The sequence below is a fragment of the Ambystoma mexicanum genome, chromosome 4q (assembly GCF_040938575.1).
Source record: "Ambystoma mexicanum isolate Mex_15411 chromosome 4q, UKY_AmexF1_1, whole genome shotgun sequence".
NCBI lineage: Eukaryota > Metazoa > Chordata > Amphibia > Caudata > Ambystomatidae > Ambystoma > Ambystoma mexicanum.
In genome coordinates this window covers 322,174,624-322,194,788 of record NC_090928.1, presented here as the reverse complement: position 1 = coordinate 322,194,788, position 20,165 = coordinate 322,174,624, and the positions used below count along the sequence as shown (strand labels likewise).

The window sequence follows — 20,165 nt, the reverse complement described above, 5'->3', positions numbered from 1 at the left end:
GAAAGGTGCATTGCGGTTGTCGTGGTCCATTGTGCTATGGCTTTTTTGAGCGGTGTGTGGCCAGCACCTTGTGTGGGTCCAGATGTGGTGGCAGTGTGCAGGTGTCTGTGTGCCGCCCGTACATGGTAATGGTACTGTGATGGTGCTGGGTCTGGCTCATGGTGGCATGTAAGGCTTCCTGTGGCTATGACCCCCAGTTCATTTCTTCTGCTTTGGCATGCTTTTCTGGCAGGGTTTGTACTCACACACTGTCCAAGTGCATTGTCCTCTGTGCCTCTCCATGTAGGTCGGCAGTGTGCTGTTGCGCAGCACCATGGATTTGTTGGTGGATCCAGGGTAGCGAGCGCAGCAGTGGCTGATGGTGAGGTCCGGGCTACAGGTCATCTGGACATTCAATGAATGGAAATGTTTCCTATTCCGGTACGCTGCCTCTTGTCCCGGGGTACAACCAGTGCAACATGTGTGCGTCTAGGGCTGCCATTGCATTGGGCACTTGTGTAATCGCATAGAATTGTGATTTCAGTTCATTCACCTGTGCCTGGGTGGTGGGCAATGCCATTTGTTGGTTCACCTGGCACAGCAGTGCATCCATCACCTGGCCCATGACTGCACTAAATGTGGACTGGGCCATGCCATGCATCATAGCTACTGAGTGCTGGAAGCTGCCCGTCCCAAGGTATTGCAGGCCTGAAACCAGCTTGAAGGAGTGGGGGGTGAAGGGGGCACAGCAGTGCTGATGGCAATCCTGCTCCCAATGTCCCCTTGAATTGTGCCCAGCAACTGTGTGATGGTAGGCCTGTCCAGCCTTTAGTCTGCTACCAACTGGTCATCAATAAGGGCCCAGGGTGATGGCCTGGGGATGGCTTTACACCTTTCTGGGGCTGGTCTCCTCCTTCTCATCCCCCCTAACCCCACTGTGCTCTCTGTGCCCTGGACTGCTTGTCAAGCCTCTGTAGCTCCATACGCAGCATGTAGAAATCAATGTCAAAGCTCCCTCCTCCCAGTGTTGGGAAGTGTGTTTGAGGCATGTGTGGGTCTTTTGTAGCCCCCTTGTGTGCATTGTTTGCACCTGTGGCTTTATTACTCTCACCTGGGTTCAATTACCTCCAGCAGGCGACCAGGGGTATTTCCAGCACTATTGGCACCGGTTTTCCAGCGCTATTAGCACTCGTACTGTACTTATGATAGGCCTGTGATAGCGATGTGTGTTGTCGGTGCTATTACACCCGATGCTATTACAGCAGCTGTAATAGCGCCGGCTGAATTAGTCATGATCCGGCGGAGCGGTGTTGGCGGCGCTAATACCGTTACTGTCCGATTTAAGTATTACCGCCCAACTTGTGATGAAGCCCACAGTAGTTCTCCTAAGTTTTTTTTTTTTAACTCTTTATTTATTAACCTTTGGTTTATCAAAAATTAGACTAACAAAGACTGTGTGAACAATAAAACCCCTCCCCTTGCCCCACCCAACTTTCTTCTGTTGCTCTCAAACAGAGACCAATTGCACACATTACAATATTAAGACACCACAGAATCACAACCACCAAGCATTAGACCCTTGATCACAAGTTATAAGTTGAACATTGATCCTTCAGAGATCGACTGTGTCAGTATTAAGCAAGTTAAAGACGCCAAAGGGGTCAAGGGAGGTGTATTTGAATAGCTCCGAGCGGGTGAAACATGCCTCGAGTCCGGTTCCCTAGCAATGTAGCTCCTGAAGGAAGTCCAATAGTCTTTGGGTCTGCTGATGGGAGGAAGTGTCGAGTTGTACTGTGTCTCCCTTCGCTCACACAGCGCCATGAGATTGAGCCAGTTTCAGACAGTGGGTGCTCTAGTAGCCCCCCACGAGCGAGCCACCAGGGACCTGGCAACCACATAAGCCATAGCTACTAAGCATTTCTCGCAACAGGATTTCAATTCAACCAAGGGCAGCCACCAAAATTCAGGAGTATATGGAATCAGGTCGTCCACCATCACGACCGTTGCCTCCGCTATACCTTTCCAATAAGGCTGGATCTGTGGGCAGGACCAGGCAACGTGATAAAAATCGGCTGAGGTTTGAAGGCACCTTTTACATAGAGGGGATCTGTGTGGGAATAGCTTATGAAGGGTAAGGGTAGAGTAATATTTCTGATGCAAACATTTTAAATGTAGTAGGCAGAATTTACTATTAATGGAGATCATTTTGGTCTGGTTCTGAATTAGGCGCCATTGGTCATCCGATAGTGACTCCCTATGTAACCCTCCCACTTATCCTTTTACGGATTTGGAGGTGAGGGTCCTAGTGACCGGGTCAGGCATACAGGGACGAGATTAATTTCTTGGTAGACGTTAGCTTTGTTATAAACGACAACAATGGAGATATTTGTGGAGCATTCGGGAAATCCGGCCATCGTGCCTTCAAGACCTCCCGGAGACGGTAGTATAAGAGTAATGTGATTGGAGACCATGTGCCCCTGGTCTTGAGTATTTCCCAAGGTATGAGCGTACCCCCTGGTGAAACATCATCCAGTGTATATATCTGGAGGTTAGTGAAATGCTGAATAAAAACAGGCTCATGCGTGAGAAGGATGCCACAAACATTATATATGGCCAGGGACGGAGAGTACCAACGGTCCAAGCCCGCCTTCTTCTCCAAATATTCCCATGCCTGCAGACTAATCTCTAGGGGTTGTATCTCAGCCCTCGCGTGTTGCTCCCGGGGAGCCCAGAGCAGACCCCTCAGGTGGTTAGGCTTAGTGATAGCCCTCACCAGGCACGAATGGGGGAGGTCTCTCGCAGGGGACCACCACCACATAGCATACTGGACCTGGGCCATGAGATAATACAGAAAGAAATCGGCCGAGCCATTGTGTGCAGTGAGATTCGAGGTTGCTTTCCGGCCCAAATCAATTTGATCATCATGCTCTTTAAACGATTCCAGAAGGTCACAGGAGGCCATATCTGGACATTGTTAAAAACGTACAATAATTTCGGCAAAATGACCATCTTAGATAAGGCGATGCAGGCCGCCTGTGAGATAGGGAGGCGGAACCACGTGTCTACCCTGTGTTCCAAGTGTTGTAAGACTGCAACATAGTTCTCATACAATCAAGCTGGGGACGTGGATACCTGGACGCCCAGATAACCGATGCCCTGTGGACACCAGGCAAAGCAATGCCGAAGTCCTGTGGGGGAACACCAGGGGAGAATCTCAGATTTTGACCAATTTATCTGTAGGCCAGACAGGGCCCTGAATTCAGTGATTTCTTCCATCACAGGGTTTAGATTGGTTTGGGGATTTTCTAAATATATTAACATATCGTCCGCGTATAGAGAGATGATGGACGTGTGCGAGCGGATAGTTACCCCATGGTGGGCATGAAATTACGTCAGTGCACAGACCACCGGCTCGATCGCCAGGGCAAACAGGATGGGCGAAAGAGGGCAGCCCTGCCTAGTGCCCTGGGTTGGATAGATAGGCGCAGATTGAATACCAATTGTGTAGACTAGTGCGTGAGGGGACTATAGAGTAATCGAATCCAGTATAAGAATGAGGTGCCCAACCCGGAATGCCTGAGCACTTCAAACAGAAAAGGCCATTCGATCGAGTCGAACACATTTTCAGCATCCAAGGCCGCCACAGCTATAGGGATCTCAGGATTTATGTTATGCATCAAGGTGAATAGTCTCCAGAGGTTGTTCTGAGTAGAGCGACCCGGTATAAAACCTGCTTGGTCTGGGAGGACTAAGGCCGGCATGTGGGGCAAAAGCCTGTTGGCAAGGAGTTTCGCCAGTATCTTGTTAACAATGTTTACCAGCAGTAGGGGACGGTATGACGAATACTTCTTAGGGTCCTTGTTAGGTTTAAGCAATACCGTCACCAGGGCCGTCCTGGTGGACTCCGGGCCGATGAGATGGCTGTTTCATACATACCATGCAGATGGGGGATGAGTAAGGAAGGAAATGTTTTGTACATCTCGGCAGTGATGCCATCCATACCGGGGGTTTTACCGTTTGGGAGTGAGTGTATCACCTCAAGGAATTCCTCGTCTGTGGGGGGGGGATCATTGAGGAGAGCTCCATCCTCCGGGTCCAGCCATCCCAGGGCGATCCTGTCTAAATATTGTACGATGGAATCGTGGCCCACCATGCACTTGGACGTATATAACGTCTCATAATATTGTCATAATATTGTCGGAATGCAACATTTATACTCTGTGAGTCCCTAGTGGACTCTCCCTCGGGTGTCTCTATTTCTACTAGGGGGTCCAAATGGTGTTCCTGCCTAATGGCCTAACGGTGGTGTGGAAGGTTGCCCAGAGCAATTGCCAGTGGTTTACATTCATTCGAAACCTTCCACCCATCACTTTTGTGGTCAGTTTGTTTCTCCTTGTGAGAGAGGATATGCACAGACGTGGGTCCCTTGCTCGCTCACAGGGAACCAGGCTGCACCTCACTGAGGAGGTCCAACAAGGCCGAAACATGTCTCGGGTTGCTTGGTTTTCTGTGCAGAGGGGACCTGGCCTAGCAGTTCGGGCTGGGCTGCTACCTTCGGTGGCGGCAGCTGCTGACTGATTTGCACATGGCTGGTCCCCTTTTGCAATGGCGCAGACGGGCTAAAAAACGGTGGTGTGGAAGGTTGCCCAGAGCAATTGCCAGTGGTTTAGATTCATTCGAAACCTTCCACCCATCACTTTTGTGGCCAGGCCAAAGCCCTACTCGGGCATTCCTCCTCCCCGTACCTGGAAGCTGTGACAGGGTCACCCAAAAATCTTTCCTCGTCGTCCATCAGCGAGTGTAATTAACGGCGCGTGGCTGACAGGATAGATTGGAGCTGGGGGGAGTACGACTGGGTCTGTTGGAGCTCCAAGTCTTTTTTATCTTTTTCTTTGGAAGCCATGGCTCTACGAATGCTTTTAAGGACACCACCCTCTTGTGATATACACCAGCCTCGGATATACACCTTGAACGTTTCCCAAACCAACCCCGGGTCCACGACAGAATCCCTATTTAGTTGAAAGAATCCGGCGATGGTTCGACGCATGTCCTCGCCGAATGCTGCGTCTTCTAATGCCCGTGCACGGAACCTCCATGGGGACTGCCTGGAGGGGGCGATCAGGGCTGAAAACTGTACCATGACCGGAGAGTGGCCAGAAAGGGTTCGGGCAAGGATCTCTGCTCTGTTGGACGTCCGAACCAGCTCCAAAGACAAGTGAATATAATCTATTCTAGATGAACTGGAGTGTACACTCGAACGAAAGGTGAACTTGCGATTGTCAGGGTGGAGTCTGTTGCAATGGATTTCCATTTTTGGGCCGCCCTTGTACGGGATGTTTGTGCCGTTGAGGACCTATCCAGTCATAGTGATAAAGCCAGATTTAAAGTCGCCCGGCCAGATCACCTCATAACCTGGGAATACACGTAGGTGATAGGAGCACGACTGGAAAAATTCTGGGGAGTCAAAATTAGGGCCGTATACATTTATGAAAAGGACGGGCCATCCCCCTACTTCCCTAGCCACTAGAATAAACCGACCCTCAGTGTCCGATAACATCTTATGCAATTTGAATTCCAATGAGCGGTGGATGTATATTGTGACGCCCCATGACTGGTTATTGTCTGATGAGCCATATCTATGAATACCTCAGCTGGGCAGGGAAGGGAGCTTCTGTTCCTTCGCAAGTGTGTCTCCTGCATACAAAGGACATTAGCTTGGTGATTCCTCACATAATTGGAAATGAGGCGCGTCTTTTTACTGTTGGTGAGGCCCTGGATATTCCATGTGATCAGGGTTATGGTTGTGTTTGCGGGGGCGGTGGCCCCTTGAGGCAGTGTCAGGTTATGTCTAGCCAGTGGGTATTTCCTAATGGTTGCAGCGTGGGGAGACTGCCTCTCGTAAATCCTTTTAGAAGTTTCAAGACTGTGAAGTGTGTAAAGGGCAGCCATCCGTCTGGTCTAAGGCATTTTGACTATTGAGTGTGCAGTTGACCCCTGGGTCAGAAGAAATGTCCCTCCCACCCCCCACCAACTGAACTATGAGCACCGGCTGGTGCATAACCGTAACCCTCCACACCCACCCTCCACCCATGCCAGAAACTCCAACCTACCGGCCAATGTATCCCACCCCCCACCCACTTAACACCAACCATTAAAGAATAACACAGTCAACAGCTGCTGGGCATAGGGGGGAGCTGAAGGCTGTCATGTCTCCCAGTGGCGAGAGGCTTAATTACCACATTTTATCTTTGATATCAGAGTTACCAGACATAATTATAGTTCCAAACGCTGTCAAGTGAGGACCCGGACCAGGCCCAGAGGATCCGCGATCCGATTGCCTCTCTGAAAAGGATCCAGACCCGCCTGGGTCGGCCTAGGATGGACGGAGGGGGAGACCCCCGTGTCTGGTACCTCCGATGCGAACCGCTCCGCGGATTCCGGTGAGGTAAAGAATAGGGGTTTCCCTTCATAAACAACCCTGAGTTTGGCAGGGTACATCATCGAATAGGAAAGGTCTTTCTTCCTCAGGATGTTTTTTACTGATTGGAAGGGTTTCCTCTGGTCCTGAACCTGTTGGCTGAAGTCTGGGAAAAGTCTAATTGTTGCGAACCCCACCGCAGGGTCTTTTTTTCTCTTGCCGCACAGAGCAGAATGTCCTGGTCCCGTTAGTTGAATATGCGGGTGATGATGGCTCTGCAGGATCCCTGGAGGGGGCCTGTTCGCAAGGAAACGGCGAGCCCGCTCCACCATGAACATATTTGTAACAGAGGGGTCGTCAAGCACCTCTTTAAGGAATTTTTCCACGAACAGTTCCATGTTGTCGATAGGAGTGGACTCGGCGACCCCGGTTATCCTAACATTATTTCTCCTTGTTCGTCCCTCTAAGTCGTCATTCTTGGCAACCACTTTTTTAACTGTTTGCTGAAGGGACGCCACTTCCCGTTGTAGCTCAGTGATTTTCTCTTCTCTGTCCCCAATCTGGTGTTCCGCATCAGACATTCTGCCGCACAGATACGTCCACCTTACAAGTCAACGCATCAATTTTGGCCCCCAGGTTTGTCTGTGCCATTTTTTAACAAAGTTTGGTTGAGAGCCGAAATGTTGAGTTGGGAAGAGGCGGGCTCGTCCTCCTGCTGTATTGAATCTGATCTGGCGTATTGGTCCATCTTCGCCTGCTTCTTTTGGTTACCCATTTCCAAGATCTCCTCCGGGTGTGTTGGTGGAAAAGATGCAGTGCTCGTGAAGCCAGCAGATCGTGAGAGGGATTATCCCAGGGTTCCCCCAGGGGCAGGGGCAACAAAGGGGGGCTCGTGAGAACAGAGGCCTCAGAGTGTCTCGGTGAATTGCAGGAGTGGTACGAAAAAAGGCCATGGGGACTGAAGCTAGATGGGGCCCCCGGAGGGAAATGAGCATGGATGAGGAGGGGCCAATGCTGGTCCAGTTAGCGTGTAGTCTGTGCTGACGAGGATAGTGGGATGTAATATAGATAGCCCCAAAGGAGTCACAGAGGGCCCATGTTACAATCTTGTAGAGTAGGCCCCTGACAGCTCCCACACTGGGCAGACTCCCAATCCGGGCCCGGGCCGGGAGCAGCGGGCCCACCCGTCGTACCGCACAGACAAATTCACAGTTTAACGCAGCGGGACAGACGAGGGTGGCCACCACTGGATCCGGACTGAGTACCACTATGGGCCACCAGTATATGGGGGCCATCAGGTATGGGGCCCTTCCAGTGTCGCAGGAGGTGAGTGCTTATGGCTTCAGGGCCGAGGTGACCGTTGCAACAAAAAAAAAGTTCACAGAATGGAGCAACACCGGCACCCACGATGAAGGAGGAGGGCAGCTGCATCCAAAGTCACTCTCCACTGGCCCCCCGACTCACTGTGATAATATGCTGATGTTGCGGTGGACTCTGTCAGGGGCTGGGGGTTAATGAAGGCTTGGGCCAGTCCACCCACCAGCGAGGCTGCCAGGGGGCGAGGACACCCTGCCGAGCACGGGGGGCAGAGCCGCAGGCCCCCGCCCGCACACCGAGCATGGCCACTGATGCCCAGGCACCCTGGCCCGATGTGATGAGGAGAGTCAGGAAAGCAGTTTGTCTGGCCAGAAGTGCTTGCGATGTCGCTCCCAGGGAGGGGGGGCCGCGCTCCGGGCGCACCGGACCCCGACTCCACTCCCCGACAAACGAGGGGGGCGGGCGATTGAGGGACCCCAGAGCCCCCAAAGCAGAGTAGCACACTGCTCACCTACCCTGCAGGCACCGATGAGGAGGAGCAGGGCGCCGGGTCGGGAAGCTGCCCCAGCCACATGCAGGATGGCCGCAGTCCACAGCAGACTTCAGCTATTGGCGGGGGGATGGGCGGCCCACCTGGATTCGGTCAGGAGGAAAGCTGGCCGTAATCTGTTGATCCACTCGATCCTGAAGGCACAGAGCCAGATCTCCACGTATTGCCAAGACACTGGCACACATTGACTAGCAGGTTACTCCAGCGCCAAACTGCAGGATATTTCACCAAATGTTGAATCCTCTGCTGGAGCACTCTCAGGCTGCGGCCAGCACCCGAACCGCCCAACAGCGCCGCCGTAGTTCTCCTAAGTTTTATCTTGTGTATACAAAGTTCTTTAAACAACCCTCTCCACCTTGGAAAAACATTGGGAGCCCATCCAGCTATGGTAAGGTCACCCCCTCACTACTTCACTTTTTGGCTCTTGGTTGAGTTTACCTTCCACAGCATTGCATTCATTGTACACTTGCTCTCCCCTATTGGGGTCTAGTTTCATCCCTAGAGCCGCCTGACAACTGCAGGATAACAAATTCCCCCCAACATTTGTCACAAAAATCTTAGATTCTGTGGTTCTTTCTTTGAACTGTAACTGGACATCTAATTCTCCCATTATAGTGATGGGGTTCTCGCCATAGGCATTTGCTCTTTGTTTGGCTTCCTTTAAAATACAACTCCCTAAGCTTTCTTTCCAATATTTCTTGCTGAGGGTGTAGTCTGCACCACTCTGCACTGGTATCTCAATCTCAGCGCCATTTACCCCAATAATAGTACAAGATTTCTTAACCTTGACTTCACCCACAATATTGACAGCATCCACAACCTGTATGATAGTAATCCCTTCACATACGTCAACTTCGCCATCATCACCTTAATCTTCAATGTTGCCAACATCATCACCCCAAAATCTGCAACATTTGGACAAATGTCCCCTCCTACCACATCTCCTACATTCTACAGACTTGGCAGTGCATTCACTGTCTCTGGCAAAATGATCCATGTTTCCACATCTGTAGCACCCTGTGGTAGCTCTGGAAACTCTGCGACCACTGGTTGTTTTCCTGTAATGCGCCTGAATGGCACTTCCTCGAGGTTTCTACTCAGTATTCTTGACTCAGTCTATGTTGTTAGCAGTTCCGTTCTTTTGCATATTGTTGTATGACCCCTCTCTCTTGACTAGACTGGTCTCTGCACTTTCGAGGCTTCTATTGGCTTGATCGTCAATCCTTCCTTCCTTGGCTAATTCCTTGATACATAGCGATGTGTGTTCAACATTTGTTGCTATTTCCACAACTGTCTAGGTTCAGGTCTTTCTCTTTCCATAGTTCTTCTCGCACCTCATCTTCAGCACATTTAATCATTAGCTGGTCCCTCAGATGTTCCTCTTGGGAGCATGATTTAAATTGGCACTTTACCGCTAGACCTCTCAAGACTGTGAGAAACTCTTCTATAGTCTCTCGTTTCTTTTGTTCTCTTTTGTCGAATCTGTATCTTGCTAAAATCTTGTTTTCTTTAATCTCAAAACGCTTATCGAGCTTGTGTATACTTGGGTCAAATGGGCTCATATTGGTTCCTTCATCCACTGCAGGTTCAGGTAATCTTTTTAGCACTTCGCTCCCTCCATGCGCTAAGCAGTGAAACAATAAAGCATCTTTTCTTTCCATGGAGTAGTTTGGTCTGTAAACTGCTAATACAAACTTCAATAAATCCTCTTTCCATTCTTTCCACCTGATCACAGGTTCTCCACTTCCTTGAGGCAGGAATATGGCTGGCCCTTGTATATTTGCCATCCTGCTTTGATTCACCCAGTGGGCCGGGGGGTGGGGGCATCTATTTTTGTGTCCTTCCCTGATCTTACACAGTCCTTGTTTGACACTCACTTTATTATGCATGCAGTGCCAGTCTTTTCCTCCCCTTTTTTACAGTGTGAACCTGTCTCTCACTTCATGTATGCTACCTAGTTTTTAGCATCAGCTTCTGCTTAGTCCGCTATGCAGAATCGCACCATGCATCTCTGCAGTAGCGGCAAACATTCATGGTTAAAGGCAGCGTTGCAACACAGAGACAAACGTCGCTATGGCAAAAACACCAAGGACAATCCAGACGCGCATTGAATCACGTTGCGTGAGCTGTCCTCAAATCGCCTGCAGCGTCCCTTTCGCACACTTTCGCTAGGTGTCCTCACCTTCAGGGCCCCATAACGTCTTTCAGTGGGTGCTCTGCTCCTGTCACACCCTCCACGGCTCTTACAGCCAATTAATCAATGAAAGAATCGCTACATACAGGAGTCGCTCTCACGCTGCCTCGCGCCCTTTAACTTGAGCATGTCGTACCCTCGGGTCGTAATGCCCCTCGCCTGCTGACATGACGCTGGGTGTACTCAGCACCTTATCTCCACAAGTTGCGTGTCGTGAGTTCCTGCGATTACTCTCCGATCACCGTAGTAATGAGCAGCGACAGCTAGTGCCCACTGAGTCCAAATCAGATCCTGCCTCCATTAGCTGCAGCCCAGGCAGCGGTCAACATTGTTGCCAGTATTGTAATCCAAGAAAGGCACGCAATCTCAGAAGATGTTGGTATCTTTATTTCAGGATCTTTTGCAGCTCTCTCCCTTGGTCAGCCACTAACTGTCCTCAGTTCTAACATAAACATTCCACAGCTATGTGATCATGGTGATGGCACACGTGTTGTTCAATATGGAATTGTATGACATCACTGGTACAGTAATAGAGCTTTGTAGAATATGAATTATGTACAATATAACACATTCACTTTGCTTGATTATTGCCGCCTTTTGGCTTTGGCAACGCGGACTACAATATTCTCCTATTCGACCTCTAGTAATAGGAGTGTTGCGCCCAGTTTGCTTTAATTTAAAGGTTCGGTATTCACAAGGTGCATTCTCAGACAGCGTCTGCTTTGGAACCCTTAGGGGGGGTCACCTGTATCCGGCCACCTCACAGGTATCTCCTGGCGTCTCCTTTTGACTCGCTACTTCTGCTTCTTCCTTCATCAGGACTTCCTTGGCGTTTGACAGCTCTGGTCAGCCTTCCGCCGCTCGCGCTGTCCGTCAGTGGAACTTTCACCACGCCACACTGTGCTCCGGTAAAAACCATGCACTGGTTCCAGATGCAGAACACAGAGGACGCCTCTCCCTCTGGACTGCTTGCCTCAATACCAATTCCCGCTGTGCATCCTCTGTATCTTCCAGGAACCCCAACCTGCACAGTGTCCCGCTTTCAGCATGGTGGCAGCTCCCACTTCTGACTCCTCTTGCTGCTTCTGTCTGGCCTGTACCCGAAAGGCCTTTGAATATTTAAAGATCCCGCTCAGGTGTAGTTCATTACAACCACTAGACCGCTCATTAAAGTTTGCTAACTTTGGACCTCTCTCTCTCTTCCTCGTCTCAGTACTAAGAGCATTATAACTCCATAATGTTATCTGTTTTTGCATTATTTGATCATCCACTCTGTTCATAGGATGTACATTTGAGGGACGACACAATATAGAATCATGACCACTAAAAGTAGTAGTATTGATATATGGTATTTATAACGCAACTGTACAAAAGTGCTTCAAGGCACGACAAGCGGGGGGGAAACAGAGGAAGGACCAAATGTTCTTACTAGGCCTTGTGACATTCAGATCGCACAAGCGCAAGGAAGGGGAAGGAGAGAAGTGCAAAAGGGGGGAGAGGGATGGAGAAGTGCAGGTAATCAAACGTGCATTAACTCCCTGACCCTTATATATATTTCCATGTTTACAAAAAGGGTTCTCATGCTTGACACCTTGGGGAAGCCCTACTATGAAAACATGCCATTAAATAGTCAGGCACCAGGGAAACCTCTTCCCTGACAGTCCCCACATTCCCTTAGCAGCCTTCTGCTCCCATGTGATCCCCCGCCCCTTGTAATAACATCCCCAGGGTTAGGATCAGGTAGCGGCTGCCTTTCCCTGGCCACTGTGAGAAACCTGACAGTGTCTCCCCGACTAGTTCCCGGAGATCTGTCATCCAGGTGGCCAGGACACGGCCATCGCTATTGGATCCAGTTCCTGGGGGTGTACCAGTGAAGGAGGATCACCTGGATGGGGGGTCCTTGGGGAGTGGAAGTGGGATGACGACGGGTGAGCCGTTGTATCCTCCTGCTTATAGCACGTTCTCCCCAGCATGGGGTCTGGCATGGATTCACATGCTCATGAATATTCCCCGTCATCAGGCCAGGAATCCTCAGTTAAAGAAAACACAGTTTAACTTTTACTTACAAACTGTCTTTCTCCTATAAACCAATCACAGAGCTCTGGGTTATACCCCAGCCAATGACTGCCCTCTCCCTAAGCCCCTTCTCTGGCAGCCATCTTCAGATTTTTACTGCACGTTCAAGTGTTGGGAGTCCTCGTTTTTCGCTCTTATAGCTTTACTGCGTTTTCAAGCTTTTTCGTTAAAAAAGTCCTATTTTTATCTAATAGACCCTTTGTGCTCTTTCGTTCCTTTGACTGGCAAGCATGGATCTGTTTGTTGGCGTCTTTCAACGCTCAAGGGCAAGAATCATTGAGAGTTAATCGAAGATCCAGAAGGCCATCGGGCCTACACTGCACAACGGACCATGTCGGAGGAGGACGGAGGTTCTCTTCAAGCTCTGCTCCAGCTGCGGATTGAGGAACGTGTTTGTGGAAGACAAACACTCCCAGTGCCTCTACTGTCTCCATCCGACCCACAAGGAAGCGAATTGTGAGATTTGCCTTGGATTCACCAAACACAAAATGAAGGATCGGCACAGTATATTGGCGGCGTGGCGGCATGGCTCAATGCCAAGGCCTTTATCCCGAGCGGCAAGCAGGGGCATGCCTCACCCAGGACTGGCTGGTCCGAGGAGCAGGCTTCTAAGTCTTTCAAGGGCACCCATCCATGGGGGCCCAAGATGAGGCCAAGCACCACAAGTCTGTTTCCATCGGGGTCGCACTACAAGCGTTTCCCGCAATGGGCATGGCGCGCTCATCTTCACCATCGGCTTCCCTCACTCAGGCTCCTCCTCGAAGATGAAATCAGCTAACCGGGGGAAGCTGCAGGAGAAGCTAGAGAAGACCAAGGCGCAGGGTAAGGTGTCTGATCTACCCCTGAAGGCCCAAGTAGTCCAGACTACGTCGTCCTTGATCGAGCCGGTGGCGGCTGCCCTCTCGAAATCTAAAGTGGCTGACCCAGTCCAAGGGGGCCCCGACGGCACCCAGAATGTCCCTTCCTCCCAGGCAGGAGGCTTCGGCCAAGCTGTTGGAGAAAACACCGGAGAAAAGGATGCCATCCCTGAGCCTGGCACCAACCCCTCAGTATGCAAAAAGGGGGGGCAGTGGAGGCATCAACCATGCTCCAGGGCACAGATATTTCTTTGGACGAAAAGGACATGGTGTCAGTTCACACCGTCCAGGAGGACGTGGGGAATGAACATGATGGCAACGGAAACGCAGAGGACAACAGGATCATCGAGGGGGATGACGGCGGAGCCGACAACGACATGGGTGCTGGGCCCAGCAAGCCTACCTCCCAGACACCTCCCAGGGACGTGTCTCTCGACATCCTGTTAACTCTCCACACGCTGGTGTCGGAGATTCAGAAGAGGATGCCGATGGCACCGGACCCCCCGCCGGCAAAGAAGAGGAAACGGCATCCGACGCCACCTGATCAACCGCTTCACATACCCCCCCCCCCCCCAAGGGATACGGGGACGGACATGGTGATGAAGGACACAGACGATGGCAGCGTTTCCCCGCCACAGAGAGCATCTCCCCCAGATAAAGTGGGATCATTCCACTCCATGGTCGCCCGCGCGTCTGAGCTCTTCCAGCTGATGCCAGGATAGACGAAAAAGGAGGGGTTCCTTTACCAGCGCTGAGAGGCTAAGAGGAAAAATCAAGCCTCAGCAAAAAGAGACAGGCTGAAAAAGAAGTACCAGGTGCCGGAGACGGCACCCAAGTGCCTGTGGTCGTAGTCTTCCCTGGACTCGGTGGTCTCGCCGGCTGCGAGGAAGAAGTGCTCAAATCCATCGTCTTCATCCTCTGTTCCCCCGGATAACTAGGGGAAGAAGTTGGACGCTGTGGGTAGAAAGGTTATATACTCGGCGCAACAACGGTCAAGGCAGGTAATGCGCTTGCGCTCCTGGCCAGATACGACAGGGAGCTGTGGTATAAGATGTCCCTGTTGCCGGAATTTCTCCCCGACGACAAGCGGGTCGAAGCGCTGGAGATCATCCTGGAGGGCGAAGTGGCATGGGACCATGCCATCACTGTGGCCCTGGACATCGTGGACACAGGGTCTGTCAGATGGGGAACGGTGTCTGCCTCCGTCGTCATGGTGGTTGAACGCCACCAACCTTCGGCAGGAAGTTCAGACAAGGGTCCTGGACATGCCTTTCAGGGACAGTCTCTTTGGGGAAGGCTGTCAAGACCGACATTGAGACGGCCCGGGCCCTCGGCACGCTTCAGCAACACCGCTGTTTCGTGCCTCAGGGAATCGTCCTTGTACCGTCAGTCCTCCCGTTCCACGACCCAGGAGGCCTATATGGGTCATTCAAAGGCTTTCGGAGGTGGCTGCCATTGTCGCTCCCAAGGCGGCATGCAGGCCCTGAAGCAAGATCTAACCGGTCAGGACGTCGTGCCCCCACCCATTAACCCTGGTGGGAGGCCAGATCAATTATCTGCTTGAATCCAAAGCAAGACACACATTGCAACATCTACTAAGAGCCTGAACTAGTTACATTTGATAGGCTGGTCCACAGTTATAGAATCAGTATATCCTCTAGCCCAGATTTTAGCCATCCTCATCTACACTTCAGTCCTTATTTTAAAGTAGGTAATGCTCATCAAATCTTTTTATTTGTTAGAACAGGGTTGTTGGAGGCTGCTGTGTTCTCTGGGGACGTGTGCAAGTTACAATCAGTGTTGTATAAAACAAGATACCTTTTTATGTCTTAAAGCATTTAAAAAGAAAGGTTGCACTTGCTTTAGATGTCATGTTTGCTAATGTTGGTTCTTACATGTATCTTTGCAGGCTTATCGTTTATTACTGCACCAAATAAATTTGAAGCTCTCGCTGCTCATGATGCTTTAGTTGAGCTGAGTGGTGCCATGAACACAGTGGCTTGCAGTTTGATGAAGATTGCCAATGACATCCGATTCTTGGGGTCAGGACCACGTTCGGGTCTTGGCGAGCTGATTCTGCCAGAGAATGAACCAGGAAGCAGTATTATGCCAGGTAGAACACAATGAATTCCTAGGCTACTGTTCAATGTTGCTGTTAGACTGCCCATTCAAATGAATGTCCTTTCATGTGTTGTCCTACAAGGAGCATACATGTGTTTTGCTTTTTGCACATCTACGATCGATTTTTTAAATGCTTTTCATATAGATGCATAGTTTCAAAGAACATTTTGATTTGATTCTACATGTTTGCTTTGATACAGTCAGTTGTAACTCTCTCACCAGCACCATGATGTCCATTTCCATTTGTCTTGATGGGTGAATGGATCATAGAATGTAGACCGGCTATGCTACACAATCTGATACATCAGTCCTGAAGGCATTTAAAGGACTAATGAGTAGAAAGGATTTACTTTTCAAGTTGGAAATTGTTTTCCCACAGAACAAATGCTAGTATTTCTTATGTATTAAACTGCCATGCGTAATGGTGTATTTTGTACCCTGTCCTGTATAGCCGCACATCCTGAAAGATATTAAAAATCCTTCACCCGATCTATAGTTTTATCCGACATCATATGACACTTTTTTGTTCAACTGGTGTGAAAATAAAGGTTCATTAGGATTGTGAGAATAAATCTTGACAGATGGTATTTTCTTAGCCAGGACACACTCTGCCCAAGATGACTACTGCTTAGCTTTTACCATGATCAGTGATTACCTTCCTACTGTTAAAGCAAGGGGATTATTCGTCCCTAACATCTTGCAGTCTTTGATTACCTGTCTCTTCTATATGTGGGTGAAGCATGGCAAACTTGCATCAAATTTGTTTCTGTTAGAAGCACTGCTCCAGGCCATCCTTGCATGCTGATATGGGTATTTATTCGTAATGCGTCAAAGCCCGGAGGCATCAGGGCGCATAATACACACAAGACAACAGAGAGAAGACGAGACAGACAAGAGTCAAGCAGGCAAGGCAGGGAGGTCACTCAAATAAGTTTGTTTTCAACAATAGTCTCTTGAAAGTTGGGAGATTTGTTTCTTGTCGCACGTCCAATGGAATTGAGTTCCATGCGAGTGCTACTTGGGCAAAGAAGACCGGACATTCCCTCTCTCACGTTTGGTCTGTGGGCACACCATGCCGAAGGTGTTTCCGGAGCGCAGAATTCTTTTGGGCTCGTGTTGCACCAGCCATTCTCTCGTAGGAAGGGGCTCTACCATAAATGCACATATGGACCACAGTGTTCGTTTTAAATTGAACTCTGGCTGCTCCTGGGAGCCAGTGGAGGTCCTTCCTATGATTAGACAAATGCTCTCTCCTCTAGATATTTTTAACTATCCTTAAAAGTTAGTTTTGTAGAGTTTGAAGTTTGTGGATGCTCCCTTTGCTAGCTTCACATAGCAGAGTGTTGCAATAATCTGTTCTAGGGAGGATTATTGCCCTTAACAGTGCTTTGCAATTTTTGCTTGGGACATATCGTTTAATTTGTTTTAGCAATCTGAGATGGTATTGCAAGCTTTTCAGGTTTTTTTCAACATGGACCTCGGAGCTCAAAGAGGCTTCAAAGTTACATGCCCATTGTTTTTACCTTTTCTGTTACTGCTGCCTTATTGTGGTCTGTGTTAAAGTGTGAGTATCTAGTATCTAGCTTGGATCTTGCCTGTGTGGAACTGAAGATTATGAACTCTGTTTTAGGTCCATTCAAACACATCCAGTGACCAATGGAATGACAAATGTGTGAGTCTGTCGATCTTTGATATAATCACCACTCAGTTCCACTAGTAGCTGGGTGTCGTCCGCATTGTTGGTGAATTGTACTTCCATGTCTATGAACATGTCGGAGGGCTTTGCCGTAAACCTTAAACAAGGTAGGGGAGAGGCATGCCCCCTGAAGGTCTCTGCAGGTTATTTTCTCTTGGTCTGATATAGCATTGTCCCACTGTACCCGAGAGAGCCTGTTGAGGAAAGAGCAAAGCTATTTGACTGCGTTTTCTGATCAGAAGCCTACGGTGGTTAAGGTTTGTAGGAGTTGTTTGTGGTTAAAGAGATCAAGTATGGAGGACTAGTCTAGTAATACTAGACAATTTTTACTTTTATCCCCAATATTAAGCATTTGTGATTCAATATCTAAAGGGGTGGTCTCAGCGCTGTGATTCGGCTTGAAGCCAGATTGTCTTGGGTGCAAGATTGAATTGCATTCTAGAAATTCCTGGAGCTGAATGGTGGCATTTTGTCTGCACATTTCAGTAGAAATGGGTAATTAGTGTGAAGGTGTCTCACCCGCTATTCCCCGGGGTTGTGTCATTCAGGTGGCCAGGACATGGCCATCGCTTTTGTATCCAGTTCCTGGGCGTGGACCAGTGCAGGAGGATCACCTGGATGTGGGGTCCTCGGGGAGTGGAAGTGGGACAGGGTGAGGCGCGGTATCCCCTTCCTTGTAACACCTTTTCCCTATCCTACCAGGTAGGATACCTAAGAATTCATTCCCTCCCCCTTTTGTGACGCATACACTTTCTCATGGACAGTTAACACGGACAGTTAACATGGACAACAGTGTTGCATTGCACCAACATTATGCTCTTGCCTGCAATCATACCGCTGAGCAGGCAAAATTCCTGTGTTACCCACAATTGTACCGCCGGACTGGCACTCAAGTGCATTTATCATCCTACTCATTTTTCCAACCCAATTACGGTAATTCCACACATTTTGCACACTCAGTACCTCACTTTGGGGGATAGATGGTACGGTATTTTCCGGGATTGATTTATTGCATGATGCTGTTAATTGGAACAGGGGATTTTTGCTTTATGCTTCTCTTCTATGAATCATTCGGTGCCACAACCATGGATCTTGGCTGTTTGAACGTCCAAATCAAACTGGTAATGTTTTACTTTTACAACATGGAATCTCATTAGGTTTGCTCTTTGTTTATTTATTGTTGGACCTTGTTCGTACCCCCATATGTACCTTTGTGTTTTTTTACTGATGCTTTGGCCCTATCCTTATGAACTATGCTTGGTGACAACCACTCTTTGGTTTTAACCCATTGGTTTTGTGCTCATCATTGGATTGTCATACCATGCGTTTTATGTTTCAAATCACTTACAGTTTTGCCTTGAAAAGGACCTGGTTTTGGGGTCGAAAAACGTGTCGGCAGATCTGTTCTATAAACTTTTTCAAAACCATTCAGGCTGATGACCATGTTTTCCAGCTGGACTTGTACTATTGTGTCTAAGCACTGACATAGATCTGTTATAATTGCACCTGCCCTAATTTCAGTTGGGGTTGCGCAACGAGACAGAGGTGACACCCATTTTTTTTGTTCCTCATTTCAAATCCCAGTAGTTTCCAGGTAACTACTAGTCCCTCTAGTTTGCAGCAGCTCGGTCCACCTGTACTATTTTTTGACTGCTATTTGTGGACTTTCCTATCACTGTTTTTGTAGCACCAGCGCCTCCCATACACGGCATACCTCGAATCAGTTCCTGATTTAAGGATAAAACCGGTGCTATACTGGACACAGATTTTGTCCATGCCTTTTGTTAACAAGATTCACTGAAGCATTAATTGATATGCAATCTCAAGATGGAGGTTCTGCAATTGCCTGGATCAGACATGTAAGATCAAGGCTTTCAATATTGAATCTCTCTGACCTATGCAACAATCCTTCTCCCGCAACCAGCGCGAAAGCCATGATTAAATCTGCTTACTCTGTGCATGTATGTGAACATCTACTAGGGAGTGCCAACAATTGGTTTTTGCTTGCTCCTCCTGTTTCATCCAAACCGAGATTAGTTATGAAGCTATCCTGATCTGATTGAGTCACACTATGCAAGGTTGTTGTACATTAGATTTAGGCATGGTGTTTTTCCCTTGGGCTCTGTGTAAGAAATGTGGAACTCTGCGCATGATGAGAGAAGCTCTTATTGTGTCAATGTTGCTGAGTAATTTGAACACTTTCTGTTTTTCCACTCTATATATAGAGATCTTAGAAGTGCCTACTTGAAACCGTTTTTAAGGGAGAGTGGTGTTAGAACTATTGCAGAAGCTTTATATGTCTTAAATCTACTTCTGCTGTGAAGTTACCCTTCGCAGTGGCTGCTTTTATACATAGAGCGTGGCTCAGAGGAAACAACTATCCAACTGTTGCAAGATTGCCACTGCAACCAGGATTTTAATTATGGTTCACTTATGCTCTGAGCAAGTATATGATTTCTTTATTGATGTGTAATTATAACGATTTATTAATTTGACGTTGGATGCTTGTATTTATTGTCTTTTGTATTTGTGCTTTTATGTCAATTTCATCGCAATAAAGCTATGAATGAAATCTGTCCACCAATCAGTATGACAAAGCAATGTGCAGCTTTGAAGCAAGATTACCAATCACCTTTGTTTAATTAGAGGTGTATGCCCTGATGAGACTTTGCGCACCACGATTTCTTTTGGAGTATATTTGTATAAAAATCCATGTAGAGATTACGAAAAAGTTCACTTTGTTAGGAGGCATTGCCTTTACCCTACGTTTAAGCTTCAGGTAGACCAAGCCATACTTTGATTGTAAGGATTCTCTGTACTTTGCCTGGTTCTCCAATGAGCAAGCACTGCCAAGCAGGCAGTTATTCTCAGAAGAGGGGAGCAGAGTGGAGAAATGCTACAGTTTCAAATAAAGGCACAGAAAGGAATGTCCTCTCACTGCATTTTTTAAAATATTC

General features: G+C 48.7%; 1 protein-coding gene across 1 annotated transcript in view; it reads left to right on the top strand.

Moving 5' to 3' along the window:
• The window catches only part of FH (fumarate hydratase), a 642,870-nt gene that overhangs the window by 428,295 nt on the left and 194,410 nt on the right, over positions 1–20,165 (top strand). The window contains exon 7 of the mRNA XM_069607901.1: positions 15,301–15,504. Within this exon, the coding sequence (XP_069464002.1) occupies positions 15,301–15,504 (204 nt within the window). The remainder of the gene's footprint in view (positions 1–15,300; positions 15,505–20,165) is intronic.